Source organism: Bombina bombina, chromosome 4 (assembly GCF_027579735.1).
Source record: "Bombina bombina isolate aBomBom1 chromosome 4, aBomBom1.pri, whole genome shotgun sequence".
NCBI classification, from domain to species: domain Eukaryota; kingdom Metazoa; phylum Chordata; class Amphibia; order Anura; family Bombinatoridae; genus Bombina; species Bombina bombina.
The window spans coordinates 186,639,661-186,665,091 of NC_069502.1; the positions used below are offsets into that span (position 1 = coordinate 186,639,661).

Sequence of the window (25,431 nt, forward strand, 5' to 3'; positions counted from 1 at the left end):
AAAACACCCCCCCAAAAAAAAGTGTTAGTTTTTTTGTGATTCAGATAGAGCATATAATTTATTGCAAATAAATCAAATTTAGTTCTATTATCAAATTTGCTTTGTTCCCATGGTAATTTTGCTAAAGAGATACCTAGGTAGGTGTCTGGAGCATTACATATCAGGAAATAAGTCTGCCATATCGTGCTCTTGCAAATGGATAACATTCTTGCAATATGCCATATAGTCTCCAGATACGTACACCATCCTGAGCTTATATCCCTGCTTTTTAACAAAAGATACCAAAAGAACAAAGAAAACTTGATAATGAAAGAAAATTAGAAAGTTGTTTAAACATGCTCTATCTGAATCATGAAAGAAATACATCATGTCCCTTTAAGTAAAAAAAAACTGTATTCAAGCACATTCAACCTTGTCAGGTAGCCATTGTGGGTGAGTTTACAATTGTTTACCAACAACCAAGCACTTGGATAGGAGTAATCAGGGCTTTCCACTATCATGAAGTTAGTAAACTATACATTGTTTTGCAGTTCTTTTCATCTCTGCTGAAGATAGGGACAGACGTGTAGCAGGGTTAGGCCTGTGAAGCTTGCTATGTGCACTATTAGTTCTCAGAATTTGGAAAACTGTTAGGGCTAGATTACAAGTGGAGTGCTAAATATCACATGCGGGCAATCGATATTTGCGCTCCACTGAGTAATACCAGCCCACTATAATGACCGCTGGTATTACAAGTTGTGAGCAATGGGAACTTGAGCTTGCGTTCACATTGCTAGGAAGCATTGCACTCACGAGTGTGATTCCATGGGCTCCAATGGGAGCCTCGTTCTGATACTTTCAGAGACGGCATCAGAACCTAAGCACAGCGAAGTAGCTCAGCTATGGCAGCTGTAACTATATATGTATATGATTATATGCATATATATTTATGTGTTAATATGTGTATATATACACATATTAATACATACATACAGTATATATGTACATAAGCATGTACATATATCTTTACTGTTCCCATAGACTGCAACACCCCACTCCCACCAACTTTACCCCCAAAATACTGCTTAGTGCAATTATTTTATTAAAAATAAAGATGCTGCTATCAAGTAAAGTCAGCCACGCTAACCCTTCTCTGGTAAACCAACTTTACCTTGGACTTGTAATATCACGCTCCACGCTCTCATTAGCTTGCCACATGTAATCTAGCCCTTAGTTAGTGGTGTTAAAGGGACAGTTTACTGTAAAATTTTCTTCCCTTTAATGTGTTCCCAATTATCCATTTTACCTACTGGAGTGTATTAAACTGTTTACAAAAAGTTAGGTAAACAAGAAAGTGTAGAAGAAATCATCATCTGACTAGGAAGTGGGAGAGAGCAGAACTAAATAGTTGCCACCAACTCATCTCTCTAAATCCTTCATATGCAGAAATGAAAAAGATCTCGCAGTGCTGGAGAGCTCCACCCTTTTTCTTTGGAGCATTCGGTGAGTTCAGCTGAGCCCCTGTGAAGTCTGCACTAAAATTTCTTTCCAAGCAGGAAAATCCTTTGTTCATCAGGCAGTAAGTATTTGTCTTTTATGTATATACATAAATATACATATGTAAAGAGAGTTATAAGATAATGATGTCTGCTCTGCTTGCAAGATCGGGTTATGATTTTATAGAGCAAAACCATCTATTTCATATACAAAAATAATCATGAAGGAACCATTTTCATATATTTTATACCCTGCAGCTAGTATAACAAGTAATTTGAAACACATTAAAGGGAAACCAATTGTATAATACACTGTCGCTTTAATTGCTATAATTTTTGTGAACAATGCAACTATTATTGATTGGTACCTGGAATTCTTTTCCTTCTTGTCTCCCAGCCATCCATCCATTTCCCAAAGTCTGTAAATAAACCTGGTTTAAATTCCGGATCACTTTTCTGGAGAACAATAATTTATACATGTAAATGCTTAAAATGATATAAATACTGTAGTATTGCTACAACATCCTCATATCTACAAAACAAAATTCACGCTATTGTTTTATAAAAATACTTTTTTGAGGCTTTGACTTGATATTTAAAGAGATGTTGAAGCCAAAATTTCATTTTCATGATTCTGAGAGGGTGTAGAATTTTATATAACTTTCTAATTTATTTATGTTATCAGATTGACCTCCCTATCTTGGTATCTTTTATTTTAACTTAGCATCTTTCCATGAGGGCATACTAATGTAGGCTTGTGTGCATATGTCTTGAGCATTATATTGCAGCATTGTCTGCAATTTTATTAACAATGTTTTACCCATAGTGCTCAATACACTGATCAAAGAACTGATTATTTCTTAATATTTACCTTCTCCCTAGTGTGTTCAATTAATTTCTTATGAAAACAATATGAATTAGAGTAACAAAACAAGTGTACTCCTATCTGGCAGCAAACAAAATATACCGTCATATTGGAGGCGCGATGAGACATTCTTAGAAGTACTACTAATGAGCAGTTTGTTAGCTAAATATAAGCCCTGTTTTTGGCTTGCACAGCAAATTCCTACTAACAGCTTTGATCCAAACTAATTTAGCATAGAGAATGTTCTAAGTACAAGACAGCAATTCTTCTCTGCTATATCTAAATTTAACTAGAGTGACCCTATTGCCACTTTAAAAAGGGGCACATATGAAAAACACATATGTCAGGGCTGTTTAAAGAAATGTTTTGAAAAAATTCCATTATAAGAACCCTGATGTATGTATTTTTAATATGTGTCCCTTTTAAAAGTGGCAATATGGTCACCCTAAATTTAACGTACTTTCAATAGGTTTTCTGCGGGAGCAAACCAGTCATCAGTTGCAAATAACACCTGCACAAAAAAAAGAAAAAAGATAATTAAAATATAAAATACAAAAATGTTATTACAATGGTCAGTGAAGCTATTTTTTAATTATTTACGTATGTGTCCCTTTATAATCTATATATTTTTCTCCTGTTTATTTAAATCATTTAACACAGTCTGTTTCGCAGTTCTTTGCCCCTGTTGTGGTCATTCTACCCATTTTTTCTGTTCCCTTATTTTCAATGTGTTCTCTTTTGTGCCTGTCTCATTCTCCTTTTTTACAATCTTATTGGCTAGAAGAGACATCAGGTTACCTTTTGCAAGGAAGTGTCAAATAAGTGAGCTTCTAGGCTTTTGTGGGTGTATTTTTAAAGTAGAGAACCCTCTATAAATTTTGAATTTATTATTTAAATAAATGGTGTTTAAATTAAATTTTAATTTTAATTTTTGCCAGTCTACATTTCACAAAAGCAATTCTGTTCTTTATAAATCATCAGTAAATTACATAAAAGCCACAATCTAAGTAAGTAAATAAATCTATTTCTTCTATGGACCTGAAATTTAAAAACATACAATGAATTAGGGTCACTTAGCCTTGATATGGCCCTATTTGTGGCAAATATACCATTTTATATTCACTAAATGTATAAAGTTTTGGTCTCCCTCCCTCCATCAACACTGAAGCTTCTTCTCACATTCAAATTCATAATGTTTTATATTTTGAATTCCATAACACTGTTCAAATTGAAGATTTGGAGGTATATTTGTTTTTAACATTATTCTCTTTGTGATTAGAAACATATCACTTGAAGTTTAAATGGGATTAAAATGCAGTCAAGTTATTGATCGTAGAACTAAATACTAGCAATATATTTTAGTGTTAGCATATCTTTATTAAAGGGACATGAAACCCAAAAAATTTTTTTCATGATTCAGATAGGGAATAACATTTTAAACAACTTTTCTAATTTACTTCTATTATCTAATCTGTTTCATTCTCATAGAGGCCCATTTATCAAGCTCCGTATGGAGCTTGAGGGCCCGTGGCTTGCCAGAAACAGCAGTTATGAAGCAGCAGTCTAAAGACCGCTGCTCCATAACCCTGTCCGCCTGCTCTGAGCAGGCGGACACACATCGCCGAAAATCAACCCGATCATACTCCCTGCTGGTGCAATGCTGAATACGGAGAGCATATTGCTCTCCGCATTCAGCGAGGTCTGGCCGACCTGATCCGCACTGTCGGATCAGGTACGCCAGACCTTTGATAAATATGCCCCTTGGTATCATTTGTTGAAGGAGAAGCAATGCAGTAATGGTTGCTAACTGAACACATGGGTGAGCCAATGACAATCGGTATATATATGCAGCCACCAAACAGCAGCAAGAATCTAGGTTCTCTGCTGCCCCTGAGCTTGCCTAGATAAACCATTCAGCAAATGATAACAAGAGAAGGAAGCAAATTAAATAATAGAAGTAAAGTGGAAAGTTATTTAAAATTGTATGCTCTGGAGGTGGAGTCTGACAGGGATCCAAGATGGATGCCTTAGCTTAGAGCTCTGTATACCAGACCAGGGAGATCAGCCACTACTCCTCTCCATCAATGATCCGGAGGGTACATCTCAGCTCAAAATTTATGTGAAGCTGCTGGGAACACCACAGGGGCTGAAACTGCAGAAAACAGGCTGTGGATAACTGTCATTATCAGCCAGACCATCATCCACCCTGTGGGAAAGGGCTCAGTCATGAGTAATGGCCATATAGATCTGGTCAAACCTTTACAGACCTGAAAAAACATTACACGATGCAGCACAGACATGGAGCCTAACACACATTGCCACACTATAAAATACTGGCCAGGACATTAATCTTTAATACAGAAACCTTCAGGTCAAACTTACAAATCCTGGAAATCACTAAGCTATTAGAAATCTCCCATGTGGCTAGATAAAGCCTGAGAACACAATGGCATCTTAAGACTCAGAACTAGCTTCTTAAAAGTGCAAAGAATGAGATCTGTACTACCACTTTTTTAAAGGTGAACATATTGCAATATTCCTACTTCCCTCTCAACATTCTACATGAAGGGTCTTGTATTTGGGAAACTATATTGTTTTGCAAACTGGGACATGTTTTTTGAATGTAGTTGAAAATCAGTTCATAGAGATACACCTATTCCTATACAACAGTGCCACCTGCTGGATGATTACCAAAGCACAACCAAAAGGACTTTTTATTTTCAAACCTCAGAAGATTAAATATAGCAATACTCCCACTATTACTGGAGTAATATTTTCTAGGGAATTAACCCTACTTCCTGAGACTGTCTATTTTAGAGCATTAACATGGCCTCCAAGAAACCAAATAAATCAGACAAACCAGGGAAATCTGCATCTGTCAACTCATATTTTAAACCATCCCAGGGAGATAAAACCCCAGATTCCAACAAAGAAATGGCAGAAATCAATGCAATGAAGCCTTCCATGCAGGATTCTTCTGTCAACTCCACTCCACTAACTAAAGCGAACCTACATCTACTTGTCTCCAAACAAGATATTACTAATAGTTTTGATAAACTCGGGGAGAAATTGGATTCCATGCACACCTTCATGACGACAAGTCTGAATGATATCAAACAAGAAATTACGGACATAGGTTCCAGAGTAGAAATACTGGAGGAAAATAGAGACAACCTGGTAGAGGATGTTGAAATGACAGTCCAACAAGTATCACAGCAACAGCAGGTAGTAACCGATTTGCTGGACAAGATCGAAGATATGGAAAACAGGAGTCAACGAAGTAACATCCATCTTAAAGGAATTCCCGAATCGATTACGGCAGATGAATTGCCTTCATATTTATATCAATTGTTCTGCGCAATAACAGGGGTGGATCAGTCAACGGAAATAGAGATTGAGAGAGCACATAGGGCTCTTAGACCCAAACCCAAAGCTGGCAACCCACCTCGAGATGTTATAATGGCATTCCTGAGATTCCCAGAGAAGGATAAGATTCTCAAAGAGGCTGCTAAACAACCAACTTTCAAGTTTCAAGGAAACGTTGTACATTTCTATCAGGACTTGAGCACTAGGACACTCCAACAGAGGGGGACATTGCATCCTCTCACCTCTCTGCTTCGAAAGCATGGCATCCAGTACAGATGGGGTTACCCCTTTGCTCTACATATTTCTAAGGACAATAAAATCCTCACAATCAGAGATGTTAATGGAGTATCCGATATATGTGAAGCACTGGATCTGGAAACACCAAACCTGCCAGAGAAATCACAGATGGAGGAGACTCTAACACCTCAACAGGCGAAACTTAAGTCTCAGAAGTCACAATGGGCTAGAGCCCGAGGAGACGACAGAAGAATAAGTGAAAGACTCACAGTGATGTTTTGTGCAACAGATTAAAATATATACAGTATGTAAATGCTTATATACATATATTTACAGAGAACACAAAGTCCTCTTAGACCGCAATGTAAAGGAACTTTTCAGTGCCGTTTTTTTTCTAAAACCCCACTCCCGCCCTTTGAGCCCAAAAAACTGCTTTATTTATTTACATATATTTTACATTTGCTGCTCAACGCTGCACGATTTACCCCATGTCCTATGTTAGGTTCTGATGCTGTGTCTGAAGAACGAGGCTTCTATTGGAGCCTATAGAAGCGCACTCTCGTGAAAGCAAAGCTTCCATGCAATGTGAACGCGAGGTCGCGTTTGCATTGCGCTTTACTTGTAATACCAGCGCACAGTTGCTCAAATATCGTGCTCGCAAAAGCGCAGTTTTGCGCTTCACTCTTATCTGCACAATATCAAAATGTCTGTATAAGGTCACTCAGGCCTAAAGTCAAGTTACAGTCAATTATTCTTTTAAATATGTTATATAGAAAACAATGTATAGTTAAGTATTTATTTTCATAAAGTGAAACACACAAGATACTGAGCTTATTAATGTTTAACTGAATACCCAGAACTTTGCTCTTTGCAGTTGACTGAGTCGCAACATGTACTGTAATATTTTTACAGTAGTGACATTTTAGAGTAAAAAACATAGAATAGATGCGCTTTTAAGGCCTTCTTGTAATACAAACCTCAAATGGATGTCTTTCAAGTACCTTTACAATTTAGAGGAAATAGTGCTGCTAAGATATAACATTGTTACAAAACTGATGTCATATAGGGATATAGGCACGTGCACACTCCAGAGCTTTACCTTTCTGCTTTTCAACAAAGGATAACAAGAACTCAAAGACACTGATAATAGAAGTAAAATTAGAAAGTTGCTTAAAATTGTATGTTCTATCTGAATCGTGAAAGAAAATGTGTGGGTTTTATGTTCCTTCAAAGTCTAAGGGTATTTTTGTAGATGCAATTCATTTGAAAAGCTTTTCTAGCTGGTTGTAACTGATCTCAAAATCCTTTATACATTTAGGACTAGATTACAAGTGGAGCCCTAAGTTATCGCGCGCCCGCAAACAGGCAAATTAGTCCGTTTGCGAACACACAATAATTAACCAGTCATTACAAGTGGCTGGTTATTGCTACCGTGAGCGTGCGCTGCTATTACAAAGTGCAGCACAAATTTTGCCTTCATAAAAGCAATATTTAGCGCTCTACTTGTAATATGGCCCTTTCTTGTTAAGATAAAGGGCTTCATTTATTAGCTTTGAAATCAGTGTTAAATATAATTAAATTAATCATTTAAAGAAACATAGCAGAGCAATAACTAAATGATTCTAATGTGCTAGATGATTATATTATTGCACAATTGCTTGCAGAGAACTAGGCCTTAATCCCCCACACACCTGATTAGCTCAGCAGCTGTTTTAAATGTAGTCACCAATCAGCAAGCGCTACGAAGGGTGCTGAACCAAAAATAAGCCAGCTTGCAAGGTTACAGTCCTGCTTTTTTAAACAAACATACCAAGAGAACGAAGAAAAATTGATAATAGCAGTAGAAAGTTGCTTAAAATTGCATGCGCTGTCTGAATCACGAGAGAGAAAAAATTGGGTTCAGTATCTTTAAAGGGACCGTCTAGGCAAAATTAAACTTTCATGATTCAGATGGGGCATGCAATTTTAAACAATTTTCCAATTTACTTTAATCATCAAATTATCATAAAATTTGCTTTGTTCCCTTGATGGTATTTTTGAAAAGCTAAACCTACGTAGGCTCAACCTGATTTCTAAACCATTATAAACCGCCTCTTAGCTTAGAGCATTTTGAAAGCTTTTCACAGTTAGACGGTATTAGTTCATGTGTGTCATATAGATAATTTTGTGCTCACGTGGAGTTATTTAGGAGTTTGCACTGATTGGCTAAACTGCATGTCTGTCAAAAGCACTGAGATAAGGGGACAGTCTGCAGAGGCTTAGATACAAGGTAATCACAGAGGTAAAACATATTAAATAACTGTGTTGGTTATGCAAAACTGGGGAATGGGTATTAAAGGGATTATCTATCTTTTTAAAAAATAAAAATGTTGGTGAATATTATCCCTTTAACTATTATTAATGCTCTAAAAACTTCTATATTGTTATCTTCAAACCTTTGTTCCTGGAACTGCTTTTTTTTTTTTTTTTAAATCACAACCTGTTTGTTTGATCTATTGAGATAAATTTCCTGCATTCACAAGCTGGATAAAGCAGCCTACTGTGTCACTTTAAGAACCAATCTCCAATCTATAGCTGAAGTTCTGTTTATGCAGTAGTAAAATAATAATATGTGTTTGCTCCTTTGCATCCCATTAAGAATGTTGTGATTTCTGTATCTCCAGTTAAAGACATCAGTATGCTGATAGCTAGACATGTGCTTCCGATAATTAATTTGTCATGAAAAAAAATGTATATTGTTTCGTCATATATTCAAAATGAGTTTGTTAACAAAAACCCACTTGGCTGCTATTTTTTATGCAAAATGTTTTAGGAGAAGCAGGTGAGCAGTTGAACAGCTGATTAAAATTAAAGGGATAGGAAAGTCAAACTTAAACTCTAGTACTTTATATATTTTGATGCATCTGAATGTTTTTTATTATTATTATTGTTATCATTTATTTGTATAGCACTGCAAAATTCTTTAGAGCTGGGTACAGAGATAGGAGTATACAATGATAAGGATTTGTGGTAATCTACAAAAACATAACAGACTAAACAAATCTAGTACAGGAGGAAGAGGGCCGGAGAGCTTACACTCTACACGTTGAAGGTGCAGAGACATAAGGTTGCATTAGTGAGTTAAGCCAGCTCAAGATTAATTTTTGGTAGGAAGAAAAGTTCTGAATAGGTGGGTTTACAAAAAGAGTCTGAAGCTATACAAGGTTGGAGACAGTCTGATGGAGCGGGGGTAGAGAGTTTCAGAGCATAGGAGCAGCGTGTGAGAAGTCTTGGAGGCAGGAGAGAGACATTGAGATAATAAGAGTTGAGAGACTTAGGTCAGAGGTTGATCGAAGAGGATGGGTCAGGGAATATTTGGAGATGAGAGAGGAAATATAGTTGAGAGTGAGGCTTTTGAGTGCTTTATAGGTTAGGTTTAATACTTACAATTGTATTGTAGAGTGTATGGGGAGCCAGTGTAGAGATTGGCAGAGCGAAGCAGCTGATGAAGATTATGACTTAGGTGAATGATTCTAGCTGAAGCATTCATAATAGATTGAAGGGGGGAGAGGCGGTGTTTGGAAAGGCCATTTAGAAGTAGATTGCAGTAGTTAAAATGAGGGAATAAATTAGTATTTTTGTAGTTTCTTGCATAAGGAAAGGTCGTATTCTGAAAATGTTGCACAGGTGTGCATAACATGATTTGGTGAGCACTTGTATATGTGGAGTGAATGTGAGTTCAGAGTCAAGTGTGACCCCAAGACAGTGGACCTGTAATGAGGTGTAGAGAATATAGTATCCAACTGTAAGTTGTTGGATCTCTCAATGGAAACTAGACCAATAGTTCTGTTTTTAAAATATGCCTGGTCGTCTTTGGCCTAGTTTGAATAGCCAATAGAATGTCAGTAGCTCTCATCCAATTGGCTGATTTGAATTTGAAGGCTCAAATCAGCCAATAGGAATTCAAGGGACGCCATTTTTAATTGCGTACCTTGAATTCTTATTCAGTGTACAGCGGAGATTGTATGAAGAGGATCCTCCACGCTCCATGGCTCCGTGATCTTCAGTTCCAGCATCGCCAGTCTTCAGTTCCAGAGTGGACGGTCTTCAACTCCGCGGTCATCGGTCTTCAACTCCTCCGCTCCATGCCGGCTGGTTCCTGGTAGAAGAAGAGGTCGTCGCTTGGAAGAAGACTTCACCGCCTGGAACAGGACCTTCTCCGCCGGTCTTCAGGACAGGTAAGGAGCACTTGGGTGTTAGACTTAGGTTTTTTTAAGGGGGGATCAGGTGGGTTTTAGAGTAGGGGTGTGTGGGTGGTGGGTTGTAATGGGGGGGTTGTTCTTTTTTTTACAGGTAAAAGAGCTGATTACTTTGAGGCAATGCCCCGCAAAAGGCCCTTTTAAGGGCTGGTAATAGAGCTGATTTTAAGGGCTATTTGTAATTTAGTTTAGGGTAGGGAAATTTTATTATTTGGGGGGCTTTTTTATTTTATTAGGGGGCTTAGATTAGGTGTAATTAGATTAAAATTCTTGTAATATTTTTTTATTTTTTGTAATTTAGTGTTTGTTTGTTTTGTTATATAGTTTAGTTTATTTAATTGTATTTTAGTTTAGATAATTGTAGTTTATTTAATTAATTTATTGATAGTGTAGTGTTAGGTGTAATGGTAACTTAGGTTAGGATTTATTTTACAGGTAATTTTGTAATTATTTTAACTAGGTAGCTATTAAATAGTTATTAACTATTTAATAGCTATTGTACCTAGTTAAAATAAATACAAAGTTACCTGTAAAATAAATATAAACCCTAAAATAGCTACAATGTAATTATTAATTATATTGTAGCTATCTTAGGGTTTATAGGTAAGTATTTAGTTTTAAATAGGAATAATTTAGTTAATAATATTAATATTATTTAGATTTATTTAAATAATAATTAAGTTAGGGGGTGTTAGGGTTAGCCTTAGGTTTAGGGGGTAATATAGTTAATATAGGTGGCGGCGGTGTAGGGGGCTCAGATTAGGGGGTAATATAGTTAATATAGGTGGCAGCGGTGTAGGGGGCTCAGATTAGGGGGTAATATAGTTAATATAGGTGGCAGCGGTGTAGGGGGCTCAGATTAGGGGGTTATATAGTTAATATAAGTGGCGGCGGTGTAGGGGGGTCAGATTAGGGGGTAATACATTTAATGTAGGTGGCAACGGGGTCCGGGAGCGGCGGTTTAGGGGCTAATACTAGGATAGGTTTATTGCGGTGTGGGCTATGTCGGTTTAGGGGTTAATAATTAGGCTTATTGCGTTGTGGGGGGTTGTCGGTCTAGGGGTTAATGCATTTATTGTTAGGAGTAAGAAGGGGGATTGCGGATAGAGGGGTATACGTGTTGGGCTATTTTTGGGAGGCGTGTTAGAGAGTTACGGGAGATTTAAGACTTTAGTTATTTTTTTTAGGTGGCGGCAGTTTCTATAGTGCCGTAAGTCACTGGCGACTCCAGAAATTTGTACTTACGCTTATTTCTGGACATCGCTAGTTTGTCCGACTTACGGCACTTTAGCAACTGTCAGCGCCGTATATGTGATAGCCCGATGTGCGAGGTGAAACTACGGCAGCACAGGTTTCCACGCTTGTGCCGAAACCTGCGCCGCATATCGGATCGCGCCCAGAAACAAGGCCTTAATGTAGTTTATCATGTTAGGTAATTTTCCTATAATTTGATGACTTCAAAATTAGTTTGTTAACAAAAACCCACTTGGCTGCTATTTTTTATGCAAAACTTTTAGAAATGTAAACCTAGTGTTATTGTATGCACTGCACTTTAATTGATGTTTTATTTTTTTCACTTTTCTTTTTATTTGTATACAGATACAGTATTTCCCTATTCTAAAGAATATTGTAATATGTATATAAATATATATATATAACACACAGAGAAAGCCCTGCACTCACTAGCAAGCTCTCAGCTAAGCTTATAAAAATTACAGACACACACAAGCAGATGATGATATGAAAATATGGAGACTCCAACAAAAAAAGACTAAGCAGTTAATTAGGAAGGTTAAAGCTGATGCAGAAGAGAAGATAGCACAGTCAGTAAAACATGGGGACAAAACATTCTTTAGATATATCAGTGAAAGAAGAAAAAATAAGGTAGGAATAGTAAAATTGAAATCAGTTGATGGTAGAATAATAGAAGGAGATAAGCAGATTGCAGACTGTCTCAATGATTACTTCTGTTCTGTTTTCACTAAAGATTGTGAAGATACAATGTCTACATTAAGGGATGCTATGCAAAATAGAAACAAGCTTAACAGTAATCTTTTTACAGAGGATGAGGTTTTGTTAGCATTATCAAAAATAAATGTTACAAAGGCAGTGGGTCCTGATAATATTCATCCAAGGGTTTTAAAAGAACTTCGTTCAGTGCTAACTGTCCCATTAACTGATCTGTTTAATCAGTCACTATTAACAGGAGCTGTCCCAGATGATTGGAGAATAGCAAATGTAATACCTCTTCATAAAAAGGGCAGTAGAGAAGAATCTGGCAACTACAGGCCAGTTAGTTTAACTTCAGTAGTAGGGAAATTAATGGAAAGCCTCTTAAAGGAAAGAATTATGACTTACATAAAGACAAACAATTTAGAGGACCAAAATCAGCATGGTTTTACTTCAGGGAGATCATGTCAGACTAATCTAATTGACTTCTTTGATTATGTAACAAAAGTATTAGACAAGGGAGGAGCAGTTGATGTAGCATATCTAGATTTCAGCAAAGCATTTGACACCGTCCCACACAATAAACTTATTCACAAACTATATCTCCTTGGTCTAGATTAAAAAATTGTGAACTGGGTGGAATGCTGGCTTAAGGACAGAAAACAAAGTGTCTTAGTAAATGGAGTTCATTCAGCAGAGGGGGCTGTTACTAGTGGTGTTCCTCAGGGGTCAGTTCTGGGGCCTGTTTTGTTTAACATATTTATCTGCGATATCAGCAAAGGGCTACAGGGGAAAGTATGTCTCTTTGCAGATGATACAAAAATTTGCAACAGAGTGGATGTTCCAGGGGGGGTAGACAAAATGAGAAGTGATATACAACAATTGGAGGATTGGACAAACGACTGGGATCTAAAGTTTAACACAGCAAAGTGTAAAATAATGCATTTAGGGAAGAAAAATCCAAATGTTAATTACAGACTCAATGACACTTTACTGACTGTTACAGACGAGGAACAGGACTTGGGAATTATTATTTCAGATGATTTAAAACTTAGTAAACAATGTAGTAAGGCAGCGAGTAAGGCTAGCAGAATGCTTGGATGTATTGGTAGAGGTATTTGCAGCAGAAATAGTAAGGTTCTTATGCCACTTTATAGATCATTAGTTAGGCCTCATCTTGAGTATTGTGTGCAGTTCTGGAGGCCATATCTTCAGAAGGATATTAACAAACTTGAATCTGTGCAAAGGAGGGCTACCAAAATGGTACATGGTCTAAAAAATAAAACTTACCAGGATAGGCTCAATGACCTAAATATGTATAGCTTAGAGGAGAGAAGGGAAAGAGGTGATATGATAGCAACTTTCAAGTACATTAAAGGGTTTAGTAAAACTGAGGCTGTGGGTATTTTACATAAAATGGAAAATTCAAGAACAAGGGGTCATGAGCTCAAGCTAAAGGGTAGTAGATTCAGGAGTAATTTGAGGAAGCACTTCTTTACAGAAAGAGTGATTGATTTATGGAATAAACTTCCTCAAGAGGTAGTAGCAACAAACACTGTGGGGGACTTTAAAAATGCATGGGACAAGCATAGGGCTATCCTACGAACTAGATAAGTTTATACTGTTAGGTAAGGTGGGGCAGACTTGCTGGGCCTATGGCTCTTATCTGCCGTCAATATCTATGTTTCTATATTAAAAGCTTAAATGGAGTGCGGTCCCCTTCCTTGTTTTGTATATTTTTAGGGTGATTACATAAGCCTGTGCACCCTTCACTTGTTCCCAGTTTGTTGGATTCATAGCTTGCATTGTGTGGCTGTGTAGGGACCTTGACATGGTACCTGGGCTTATCCCATTTGGCCAGATGCGGTAACTAACTCTTCCATTTTTGCTTTTAGTCTTAGCTGAGAGCTTGTAAGTGAGTGCTGGACTTTCTCTGTGTGCTGTATATATATATATATATTTTGTATTATAACTGGATTTGTATATTTTTGTTTTGAAAGTTGAATTACAATTATTATATGCTGTACATGTATCATAAATGTGCATCTGTATCTTAGCAAAGCCGCTCAATACATCATCTAGATTTCCGCAAAAAATATTTAGTATAATTAAAAACTGATACATATTTTCTCTCTCCTGCAGACTGTTACTTACCTTCCCTCCAACAGTTTCACTGGCCAAGTTGTTCATCTGGATAAATTCAGGTGGAGAGCAAAATTCCTTCTCTAAACTTGGGGCGGCCATTTTGCTTCAAGATCTCAACCTTGTTTCCCTGTTGAATAATTGGCAAAATATTGTTAACATTTGTGTTAAATATACTCCTGCATTCCCGAACCTAAAGTAAAGGTGTATATGTTTAAACATGTGAATTAGGGCAGGCATGTTAGTCTAGTTATTTAAATGGAAAAATAACAAACTGCAACAAGAGCTTCAAGGAATTCTTTGGCAATCTGGAGTTTCTGGAGTTTTCGAATATTTAGCTCTATCTCTGGTTATTAGGTTAATGCACTTAAATCAGAGCTTTTATGGATCTTTCACTGCCCAAATAGGAAAATTGAAATACCTTTCAAGGAAGTCCATGCCCAATTCACATATTTAGGTATTAATGTATGTCGTAACGCACAACAATGGTACGATATCAATTATACTCCAGTCACTAATAAGGATAAAGCAGGATCTGGAGAATTGGTCGAGACTTCCACTATCTCTGATGGCTAAAATAAATCTTATAAAAATTATAATAATGCTGAAATTTTTAGATCTTATGCATAACATACCGGTCATCATGCCCAAAAAAGATTTGATGGCTTTGTATAAATTATTTAGATTATTTCTTTGGGCTAAGGGAAGGAGAAAGATAGCTCTAAATAGGTTAATGCAGCCAAAAAATATGGGGGGGTTTATAATATTATTTGTCTTGGGAAAATTGCGTTAGATTGGCTTACAGAAGGCAATTACATAGCCTCTTTGATAGTCGAAGAGAATATAATTTTTCCATACTCTCTGAAGGCATTGCTAAACTGCCATATAAGAAAATTACCTGCAAAAGTAAAAAAATGTATATCTATATATTCAATTATTAAAGCTTGGCAGAACCTATGTAAATGGGTAGAAGCTGATTCTTTGATCTCTAATCATTTACCGATTGTTGGAAATCCAGATTTTATTGAAGGTCTGTATAATACGATATTTAAAAAATGGGCTAATAATGATCTGAAATATATATATCAACTTAAGGAGCCTTATTCTACTAGATGTTTATCCTTTGCTGATCTTAGAAGACAATATAAATTGTCTAACTCTGACTTCTATGCGTATCTTCAAGTGCATCATTGGTTTCAGGGATTTTCCCAAAACCCTAACTGTATATGGATACATACAGGAATAAATTCTGGTTTAATTCTCTACAAGGTAGGTCTACAAGGCAGGTATCCACTCTCTTAAATATTGGTATAAAATGTTAACAAATTATTTCTGGAGACTTAAACTTGCAAAAGTTAGTCACAAAATGGCAAGTGGACTTCCCAGGAATAGACTGTAAAAAAATCAGTAGTGGTATTAGTAAAGTTGATAATGCTACACTTGCAGCAAACGTGAAAGAAAGCCACTGCAAATTAATTCATAGGGTCTATATTACACCAGCAACCTTAAATAAATGGTCCCATACTATAGTCAATAAATGCCCTTGCTGCTCTAACCCTAATTCTGATCTAATTCATATGTTTTGGAGCTGTCCAAAAATTAAAAAAATTTGGTCACGGACTACTTTTTGGCTGAGTAAAACATTTCATATGTTGATTAAGGTAGAGAAACAGCATGTTTTTTTCCTTGTTGATTCTGAGGTTACTAGATATGTTAATACACGTTTCATCAACTCTGTAATTTTTGGTGGAAGATATCTGATACTTAAAAATTGGAAGTATAAGAAAGAACCCACTATACATAACTTGATCAATTTAATATTAAAACAAGCAGTAATGGAGCAGTTTGCTAGTATTAATGGGTCGGACCAGAATATTAAAAAGTATTGTAGTAAATGGCTCAATTTTATTCAAACTCATGAGAATAATATTCAGGTCCTATTTTTGGCGCCCTTTATGACATGTAAATATGTTGAAGATATACTTCAGAGGGGGTCTTTGTAAATATACGCACATTGAAGTCTCTAATTGTAGCGGTAAACTTTCCTGTAATTCCTCGATAAGAAGACATCGATAGGGATTTATTCAACTTTTTGATACCTGTCACTATAAAGAGTGACACGCATGGTAGCTTGTTTTTGATTATTCTTTTCTATTCTTATGCTTTAATAAACCAAGTATAAGATCTAATTATACTTCTTCCCTGCAATAGAAATAGAAAGAGCATAATGTAGATACAAACAGTTATGGGGTACTAATTGGTTCCGATAATAAATTTAATTCTCCTATCACTATAGCAAATTTAAGTAATGGATAAGGTAGAATTTAATATAGTGATATAGATATTGCTTTATATGTTTGTGATTTAAAATATTATGCTTGAGGATGCCTGTAAACATTATGTATGCCTTGTTCTTCTTCTTTTTTGTATCTATGAGAAATATGGCATCTTATTATATGCACCCTGCTTTCTGAAAATAATAAAAATTAAATTTAAAAAAAAAGAGCTTCAAGGAATTCTTTGGCAACAGCTGAGAATTTCTGGAGTTCATAATTAAAAGGACAGGAAAATGTTCTTTCATGATTTGGATAGAACATACAATGTTAAATAACTTTCCAATTTATTTATATTATGAAATATGCTTAATTATCTTGTTATCCTTTTGCTGAAGGAACAGCATTGCACTACTGGCACATCTAGTTAGCCAATCACATGTGACAAATGTGTGCAGGCACCAATCAGCAGCTTGCTCCTATTAGTGTATGATACGTGCGTATTTTTTTTCAACGAAGGGTACCAAGAGAACGAAGCACATTTGGAAATAGAAGTGAAATTAAAAGTGTCTTAAAATGACATGCTCTATCTGAATCATGCAAGCTTAATTTTGACTTTCCTATCCCTTTAAATTGGACAGAGAACATGCAGCCTGGCGGATTGAGCCAGTTGGCAAATCAAGGCCAGTGCAGAGGAACTGGCACAGCAAGTGTTACAGCTGTACATCCCCAAGTTCAGCCTTGCAGTTACAGAGAAGGGGATTGCTTTAGCTGCTGTTCATATTGGATATCTTTCCTGTCTCACCGACAATGTGCTGCGAGTGCTGGACTCCCAGCTCTAAATTCATCGTAGATGGTGAAAGGTCTAAGTTCAGCTGCCAACCTTATGCCTTCCCTCTGTTACTTCCTTAGGATTGGGAACCTTCACTATTACAAAACCTGTGGCAGGCAGTTCACTAATACAAAACCAGTGACAGACAGTTCACTATTACAAAACCAGTGGCAGGCAGTTCACTAATACAAAACCTGTGGCAGGCAGTTCACTAATACAAAACCAGTGACAGACAGTTCACTATTACAAAACCTGTGGCAGGCAGTTCACTAAACAAAACCAGTGGCAGGCTGTTCACTAATACAAAACCTGTGGCAGGCAGTTCACTAATACAAAACCTGTGGCAAGCAGTTCACTAATATAAAACCAGTGGCAGACAGTTCACTAATACAAAACCAGTGACAGACAGTTCACTAATACAAAACCAGTGGCAGGCAGTTCACTAAAACAAAACCTGTGGCAGGCAGTTCACTGATATAAAACCAGTGGCAGACAGTTCACTAATACAAAACCAGTGACAGACAGTTCACTAATACAAAACCAGTGGCAGGCAGTTCACTGATATAAAACCAGTGGCAGGCAGTTCACTAATACAAAACCTGTGGCAGGCAGTTCACTAATATAAAACCAGTGTACGTCTGTGACACACGGATAATATCCCGGCACACAGCTGATATAACACTAATTTAGTGTTCACTAATATAAAACTAGTGGCAGACAGTTCACTAATATAAAACCAGTGGCAGGCAGTGCACTAAGACAAAACCTGTGGCAAACAGTTCACTAATACAAAACCAGTGGCAGGCAGTTCACTAATACAAAACCAGTGGCAGGCAGTTCACTAATACAAAACCAGTGACAGACAGTTCACTAATACAAAACCAATGGCAGGCAGTTCACTAATACAAAACCAGTGGCAAACAGTTCACTAATATAAAACCAGTGGCAGACAGTTCACTAATACAAAACCAGTGACAGACAGTTCACTAATACAAAACCAGTGGCAGGCAGTTCACTAATACAAAACCTGTGGCAGGCAGTTCACTGATATAAAACCAGTGGCAGACAGTTCACTAATACAAAACCAGACAGTTCACTATTACAAAACCTGTGGCAGGCAGTTCACTAATACAAAACCAGTGACAGACAGTTCACTATTACAAAACCAGTGGCAGGCAGTTCACTAATACAAAACCTGTGGCAGGCAGTTCACTAATATAAAACTAGTGGCAGACAGTTCACTAATATAAAACCAGTGGCAGGCAGTGCACTAAGACAAAACCTGTGGCAAACAGTTCACTAATACAAAACCAGTGGCAGGCAGTTCACTAATACAAAACCTGTGGCAGGCAGTTCACTAAACAAAACCAGTGGAAGGCAGTTCACTAATACAAAACCTGTGGCAGGCAGTTCACTAATACAAAACCTGTGGCAAGCAGTTCACTAATATAAAACCAGTGGCAGACAGTTCACTAATACAAAACCAGTGACAGACAGTTCACTAATACAAAACCAGTGGCAGGCAGTTCACTAATACAAAACCTGTGGCAGGCAGTTCACTGATATAAAACCAGTGGCAGACAGTTCACTAATACAAAACCAGTGACAGACAGTTCACTAATACAAAACCAGTGGCAGGCAGTTCACTGATATAAAACCAGTGGCAGGCAGTTCACTAATACAAAACCTGTGGCAGGCAGTTCACTAATATAAAACCAGTGGCATGCAGTTCACTAATACAAAACCAGTGACAGACAGTTCACTAATACAAAACCAGTGGCAGGCAGTTCACTAATATAAAACCAGTGGCAGGCAGTTCACTAATATAAAACCTGTGGCAGGCAGTTCACTAATACAAAACCAGTGACAGACAGTTCACTAATATAAAACCTGTGGCATGCAGTTCACTAATACAAAACCTGTGGCAGGCAGTTCACTAATATAAAACCAGTGGCAGACAGTTCACTAATACAAAACCAGTGGCAGACAGTTTACTAATACAAAACCTGTGGCAGGCAGTTCACTAATATAAAACTAGTGGCAGACAGTTCACTAATATAAAACCAGTGGCAGGCAGTTCACTAATACAAAACCTGTGGCAGGCAGTTCACTAATATAAAACTAGTGGCAGACAGTTCACTAATATAAAACCAGTGGCAGGCAGTGCACTAAGACAAAACCTGTGGCAAACAGTTCACTAATACAAAACCAGTAGCAGGCAGTTCACTAATACAAAACCAGTGGCAGGCAGTTCACTAATACAAAACCAGTGACAGACAGTTCACTAATACAAAACCAATGGCAGGCAGTTCACTAATACAAAACCAGTGGCAAACAGTTCACTAATACAAAACCAGTGGCAAACAGTTCACTAATACAAAACCAGTTGCAAACAGTTCACTAATACTAAACCAGTGGCAAACAGTTCACTAATACAAAACCAGTGCCAAACAGTTCACTAATACAAAACCAGTGGCAGACAGTTCACTAATACAAAACCAGTGGCAGACAGTTTACTAATACAAAACCTGTGGCAGGCAGTTCACTAATATAAAACTAGTGGCAGACAGTTCACTAATATAAAACCAGTGGCAGGCAGTTCACTAATACAAAACCTGTGGCAGACAGTTCACTAATATAAAACTAGTGGCAGACAGTTCACTAATATAAAACCAGTGGCAGGCAGTGCACTAAGACAAAACCTGTGGCAAACAGTTCACTAATACAAAACCAGTGGCAGGCAGTTCACTAATACAAAACCAGTGGCAGGCAGTTCACTAATACAAAACCAGTGACAGACAGTTCACTAATACAAAACCAATGGCAGGCAGTTCACTAATACAAAACCAGTGGCAAACAGTTCACTAATACAAAACCAGTGGCAAACAGTTCACTAATACAAAACCAGTGGCAAACAGTTCACTAATACAAAACCAGTGGCAGACAGTTCACTAATACAAAACCAGTGGCAGACAGTTTACTAATACAAAACCTGTGGCAGGCAGTTCACTAATATAAAACTAGTGGCAGACAGTTCACTAATATAAAACCAGTGGCAGACAGTTCACTAATACAAAACCTGTGGCAGGCAGTTCACTAATATAAAACTAGTGGCAGACAGTTCACTAATATAAAACCAGTGGCAGGCAGTGCACTAAGACAAAACCTGTGGCAAACAGTTCACTAATACAAAACCAGTGGCAGGCAGTTCACTAATACAAAACCAGTGGCAGGCAGTTCACTAATACAAAACCAGTGACAGACAGTTCACTAATACAAAACCAATGGCAGGCAGTTCACTAATACAAAACCAGTGGCAAACAGTTCACTAATACAAAACCAGTGGCAAACAGTTCACTAATACAAAACCAGTGGCAAACAGTTCACTAATACAAAACCAGTGGCAAACAGTTCACTAATACAAAACCAGTGGCAGGCAGTTCGCTAATACAAAACCAGTGGCAGGCAGTTCACTAATACAAAACCTGTGGCAGGCAGTTCACTAATACAAAACCAGTGACAGACAGTTCACTAATATAAAACCTGTGGCATGCAGTTCACTAATACAAAACCTGTGGCAGGCAGTTCACTAATATAAAACCAGTGGCAGACAGTTCACTAATACAAAACCAGTGGCAGACAGTTTACTAATACAAAACCTGTGGCAGGCAGTTCACTAATATGAAACTAGTGGCAGACAGTTCACTAATATAAAACCAGTGGCAGGCAGTTCACTAATACAAAACCTGTGGCAGGCAGTTCACTAATATAAAACTAGTGGCAGACAGTTCACTAATATAAAACCAGTGGCAGGCAGTGCACTAAGACAAAACCTGTGGCAAACAGTTCACTAATACAAAACCAGTGGCAGGCAGTTCACTAATACAAAACCAGTGGCAGGCAGTTCACTAATACAAAACCAGTGACAGACAGTTCACTAATACAAAACCAATGGCAGGCAGTTCACTAATACAAAACCAGTGGCAAACAGTTCACTAATACAAAACCAGTGGCAAACAGTTCACTAATACAAAACCAGTGGCAAACAGTTCACTAATACAAAACCAGTGGCAAACAGTTCACTAATACAAAACCAGTGGCAGGCAGTTCGCTAATACAAAACCAGTGGCAGGCAGTTCACTAATACAAAACCAGTGGCAGGCAGTGTGTGTTTTTAGTCCCGTCTTCAGTATGGTCAGCAGTTTCAGACATTGCACAGGATTCAGGTTCAGATAAATGTCCCTCCTTATAAAATATGTACAGAATTATCCTTAGAGTCCAGTCTGCAATGTGTATTATTTAGGGTCATGAAGCTCTTATTCCAATAACCTTCACTTAACGCTCACCAGTCTAATGTTACCTTATTCAAACTGAATTACCCTTGTTAATTGATCTTTTTATCTTGTTGTTTCATATCAGGAGCCGCGTCTCCTACTTGTATATTATTACAATATTTAAAATAAGCTGATTGAAAAAAAAAAATGTGCTCAGAATTGGTGATTGTGTTGCTGCTACGTTTCATGTTTGTATTTTCAGAGAATTCTTTTTTATTTGTTTTAACTTCACTAAACTATTTCTCAATTAAAATCAATTAAATTAAGAGTCCCTACCTAAACCATTTTTTTCTTCTTGTGCTACATTCTATCCCTTTAACTCCTACATGGAAAGCAGCATATGGGGCAACCCTTCTGGATTTATCCCAGTGTGTGTGTAATCACTGAGCACATAGATATATATGAATGTAACTGTTACGGTGACATAAAAGTTGTTTCATTAGAATGTTTGTTTACAATCTGTATATAGGTTTGCAAAAAACGTTTTTTTTACTTTGGTGCTACATTTTGATCATTTTTATGATGCACACAATAGAAACACTGAATTTGACGGTAGATAAGAACCAAAAAGGCCCGTCAAGTCTAACCATATTACATGTTACTTTTTCCTTAGGATAGCCTTATGCATGTCCTAGGCATTTTTTAATTCCTTTACAGCCTTTGGGGTCAATTCATCAAGCTCCGAATGGAGCTTGATACAGTTGTTTCCGCATGAGCCTCCAGGCTCGCCGGAAACAGGAGTTAAGAAGCAGCGGTCTTAAGACCGCTGCTTCTTAACTTGTCCACCTGCTCTAAGGGTTGATTGACAACCCCTGCTAGCAGCAGATTGGCCGTGAATCTGCAGGGGGCGGCTTGCACAAGCAGTTCATCAGAACTGATTGTGCAATGATAAATGCCGACAGTGTATGCTGTCGGCATTTATCGACGTGCGGCAGACGTGATCACTACAGCGGATCATGTCCGTCCGCACTTTCATAAATCGGCCCCTTTATGTTTACCACCTCAAAAGGAAGTTTATTCCATGAACCCACCACCCTTTCTGTAAAAAAAAATGCTTCCTTAAATTTCTCCTGAATCTGTTACCCTCTAACTTTAAATTTCAGCTTCTACTTTATTAAGTCCCTTCATATATTTGAAGGTTTCTATCATATCATGTCACCTCTTTCCCTTCTATCCTCTAAACTATACATATTTAGATCATAAAGTCTTTCTTTGTACGTTTTATATTTTAGACCATGCCTGTTCACGTACACACTCCTTTCATGCAGTCATTTTAAGTACCAGTGATGTCACATTTAAAGGGACAGAAAACGCATAAATGTCTAGTAAGTACAAGGGGGTCAATTTATTATTGTGTGGACGCATGCACTGTCAGCATTTATCATTGCACCAGCAGTTCTTGTGAACCCTTGTAGCAGGGGGTGTTCTTAGGACCGCTGCTTCTTAACTTCCACTTCAGGCGGAACTGAAGCGGAGGGGGTCGGAAGTAGCATCCGCTGCTTCATAAATCAACCCCAAGGTGTTTAAGCTCCTTCAGTATCATGGCAATACATGGCACATGTGTGGTAGGCAGATGAGCATGCACGTGGCGTACTGACAGAAGGTCAAATGAAGAATAATATTTATCACAAAACCAATGATAACTGTTAACCAAGTGAGTGCACAATGCAAAGATACTGTGCATTTTAGCAGAATAGCTAATGCTGATAATTGGATTGCTTATTTGTCTTTCTTTGAGTAGCATGTCTGCTAGTTTATTACTTACACATGACAGTTGTACAAAACTAGAAGAACAGTTTTTTTAGAATTTTATTTAAAAGAAATATTTGAGGAAAAGATACTATGGCCATTTTACACATACATACAGATATTAGACAAACACACATACATACACTATACACACTACATACACATACACATGCATACTACACACACATTTATATACACACATGCATGCTACTTGCACACATACTACATACACTATACACACTACGTACACATACACACACTATATTTACACTATACACACTACATACACATACACACACTATATTTACACTATACACACTACATACACATACACACTACATACACACAATATATTTACACTATACACACTACGTACACATACACACACTATATTTACACTATACACACTACATACACATACACACACTATATTTACACTATACACACTACATACACATACACACACTATGGGGCCCAAGAGACTGCTGATGTCATGTGACATGGGACACACACACACAGTCAGTCCTAATACTGTCACAGTCAAAAGTTCTCTGCTTATATTTATTTGTAAAAACTGTGCCAGACCGTGCTGGTGTCATGTAACATGCCATGCTAGTGCCATGTGCTGTTTTAGATTTGCACTGTGCAGCACTGAATGCTAAGTCCTAACTCGGCATCCAGCCAATCCCACTGCATCAGATAAGGTCCTGCTGGGATTACCACTGTTACCAGGTAACTGCTCTGGTGGTGGGGATTGTTTCTGGATAGGGCTGACTGTAGGTGCATGCAGCATAAAGCTGGAGCTGCAGTCACATGAGGATTTGAGCATCTGTGCAGCTGCACACACTGCTCTCTTCAGTCTTGAGGCTGTGTGACTCATCTCACACTGTATCCATGCAGCCTTGGGCAGACAGCATCCAGTCTGCTGGTCCCCTTAGCCCTGCTTTTTCTGCAGTGGCCCTAAGATCAACTAACTGAAGTTTGTTAGGGGAACAGTGCTTCATAGAAAGGTGGCATATTAAATTAATCCACAGTGGAAGAATTTATATATTTATTTACTTATTAGAACTGCTTAGGTCCAGTTTCACATAGTGCAATTTAATTCATTTTTTTTAAAAAAAAAATGATTAGCCCAGCAGTGGATGATCCACTGCTGGGCTAATAATTAAAAAAATATATAAAATAAACTGATTTAGTTGTTTTTTGGGATGTTGGGGTATAGAGCGAAATTGCATGGGGGGGGGGGCAAGAAAATGTTTGCCCAGGGTCCAGTCAATATTAAAAACGGCCCTGCATACTACACACACATTTATATACACACATGCATGCTACTTGCACACATACTACATACACTACCGGGAGTGCAGAATTATTAGGCAAATGAATATTTTGACCACATCATCCTCTTTATGCATGTTGTCTTACTTCAAGCTGTATAGGCTCGAAAGCCTACTACCAATTAAGCATATTAGGTGATGTGCATCTCTGTAATGAGAAGGGGTGTGGTCTAATGACATCAACACCCTATATCAGGTGTGCATAATTATTAGGCAACTTCCTTTCCTTTGGCAAAATGGGTCAAAAGAAGGACTTGACAGGCTCAGAAAAGTCAAAAATAGTGAGATATCTTGCAGAGGGATGCAGCACTCTTAAAATTGCAAAGCTTCTGAAGCGTGATCATCGAACAATCAAGCGTTTCATTCAAAATAGTCAACAGGGTCGCAAGAAGCGTGTGGAAAAACCAAGGGGCAAAATAACTGCCCATGAACTGAGAAAAGTCAAGCGTGCAGCTGCCAAGATGCCACTTGCCACCAGTTTGGCCATATTTCAGAGCTGCAACATCACTGGAGTGCCCAAAAGCACAAGGTGTGCAATACTCAGAGACATGGCCAAGGTAAGAAAGGCTGAAAGACGACCACCACTGAACAAGACACACAAGCTGAAACGTCAGGACTGGGCCAAGAAATATC

The 25,431-nt window shown here is 37.7% G+C and overlaps 1 protein-coding gene across 1 annotated transcript in view; it reads right to left on the bottom strand.

The window, feature by feature from the left end:
* ALLC (allantoicase) overlaps positions 1 to 25,431 on the bottom strand; it is a 139,401-nt gene that overhangs the window by 85,066 nt on the left and 28,904 nt on the right. Inside the window, exons 2-4 of the mRNA XM_053709716.1 lie at positions 14,286 to 14,403; positions 2,801 to 2,851; positions 1,844 to 1,931 (exon numbers count right to left, since the gene is read on the bottom strand). Of these exons, the coding sequence (XP_053565691.1) occupies positions 1,844 to 1,931; positions 2,801 to 2,851; positions 14,286 to 14,375 (229 nt within the window). The 5' untranslated portion in view covers positions 14,376 to 14,403. The remainder of the gene's footprint in view (positions 1 to 1,843; positions 1,932 to 2,800; positions 2,852 to 14,285; positions 14,404 to 25,431) is intronic.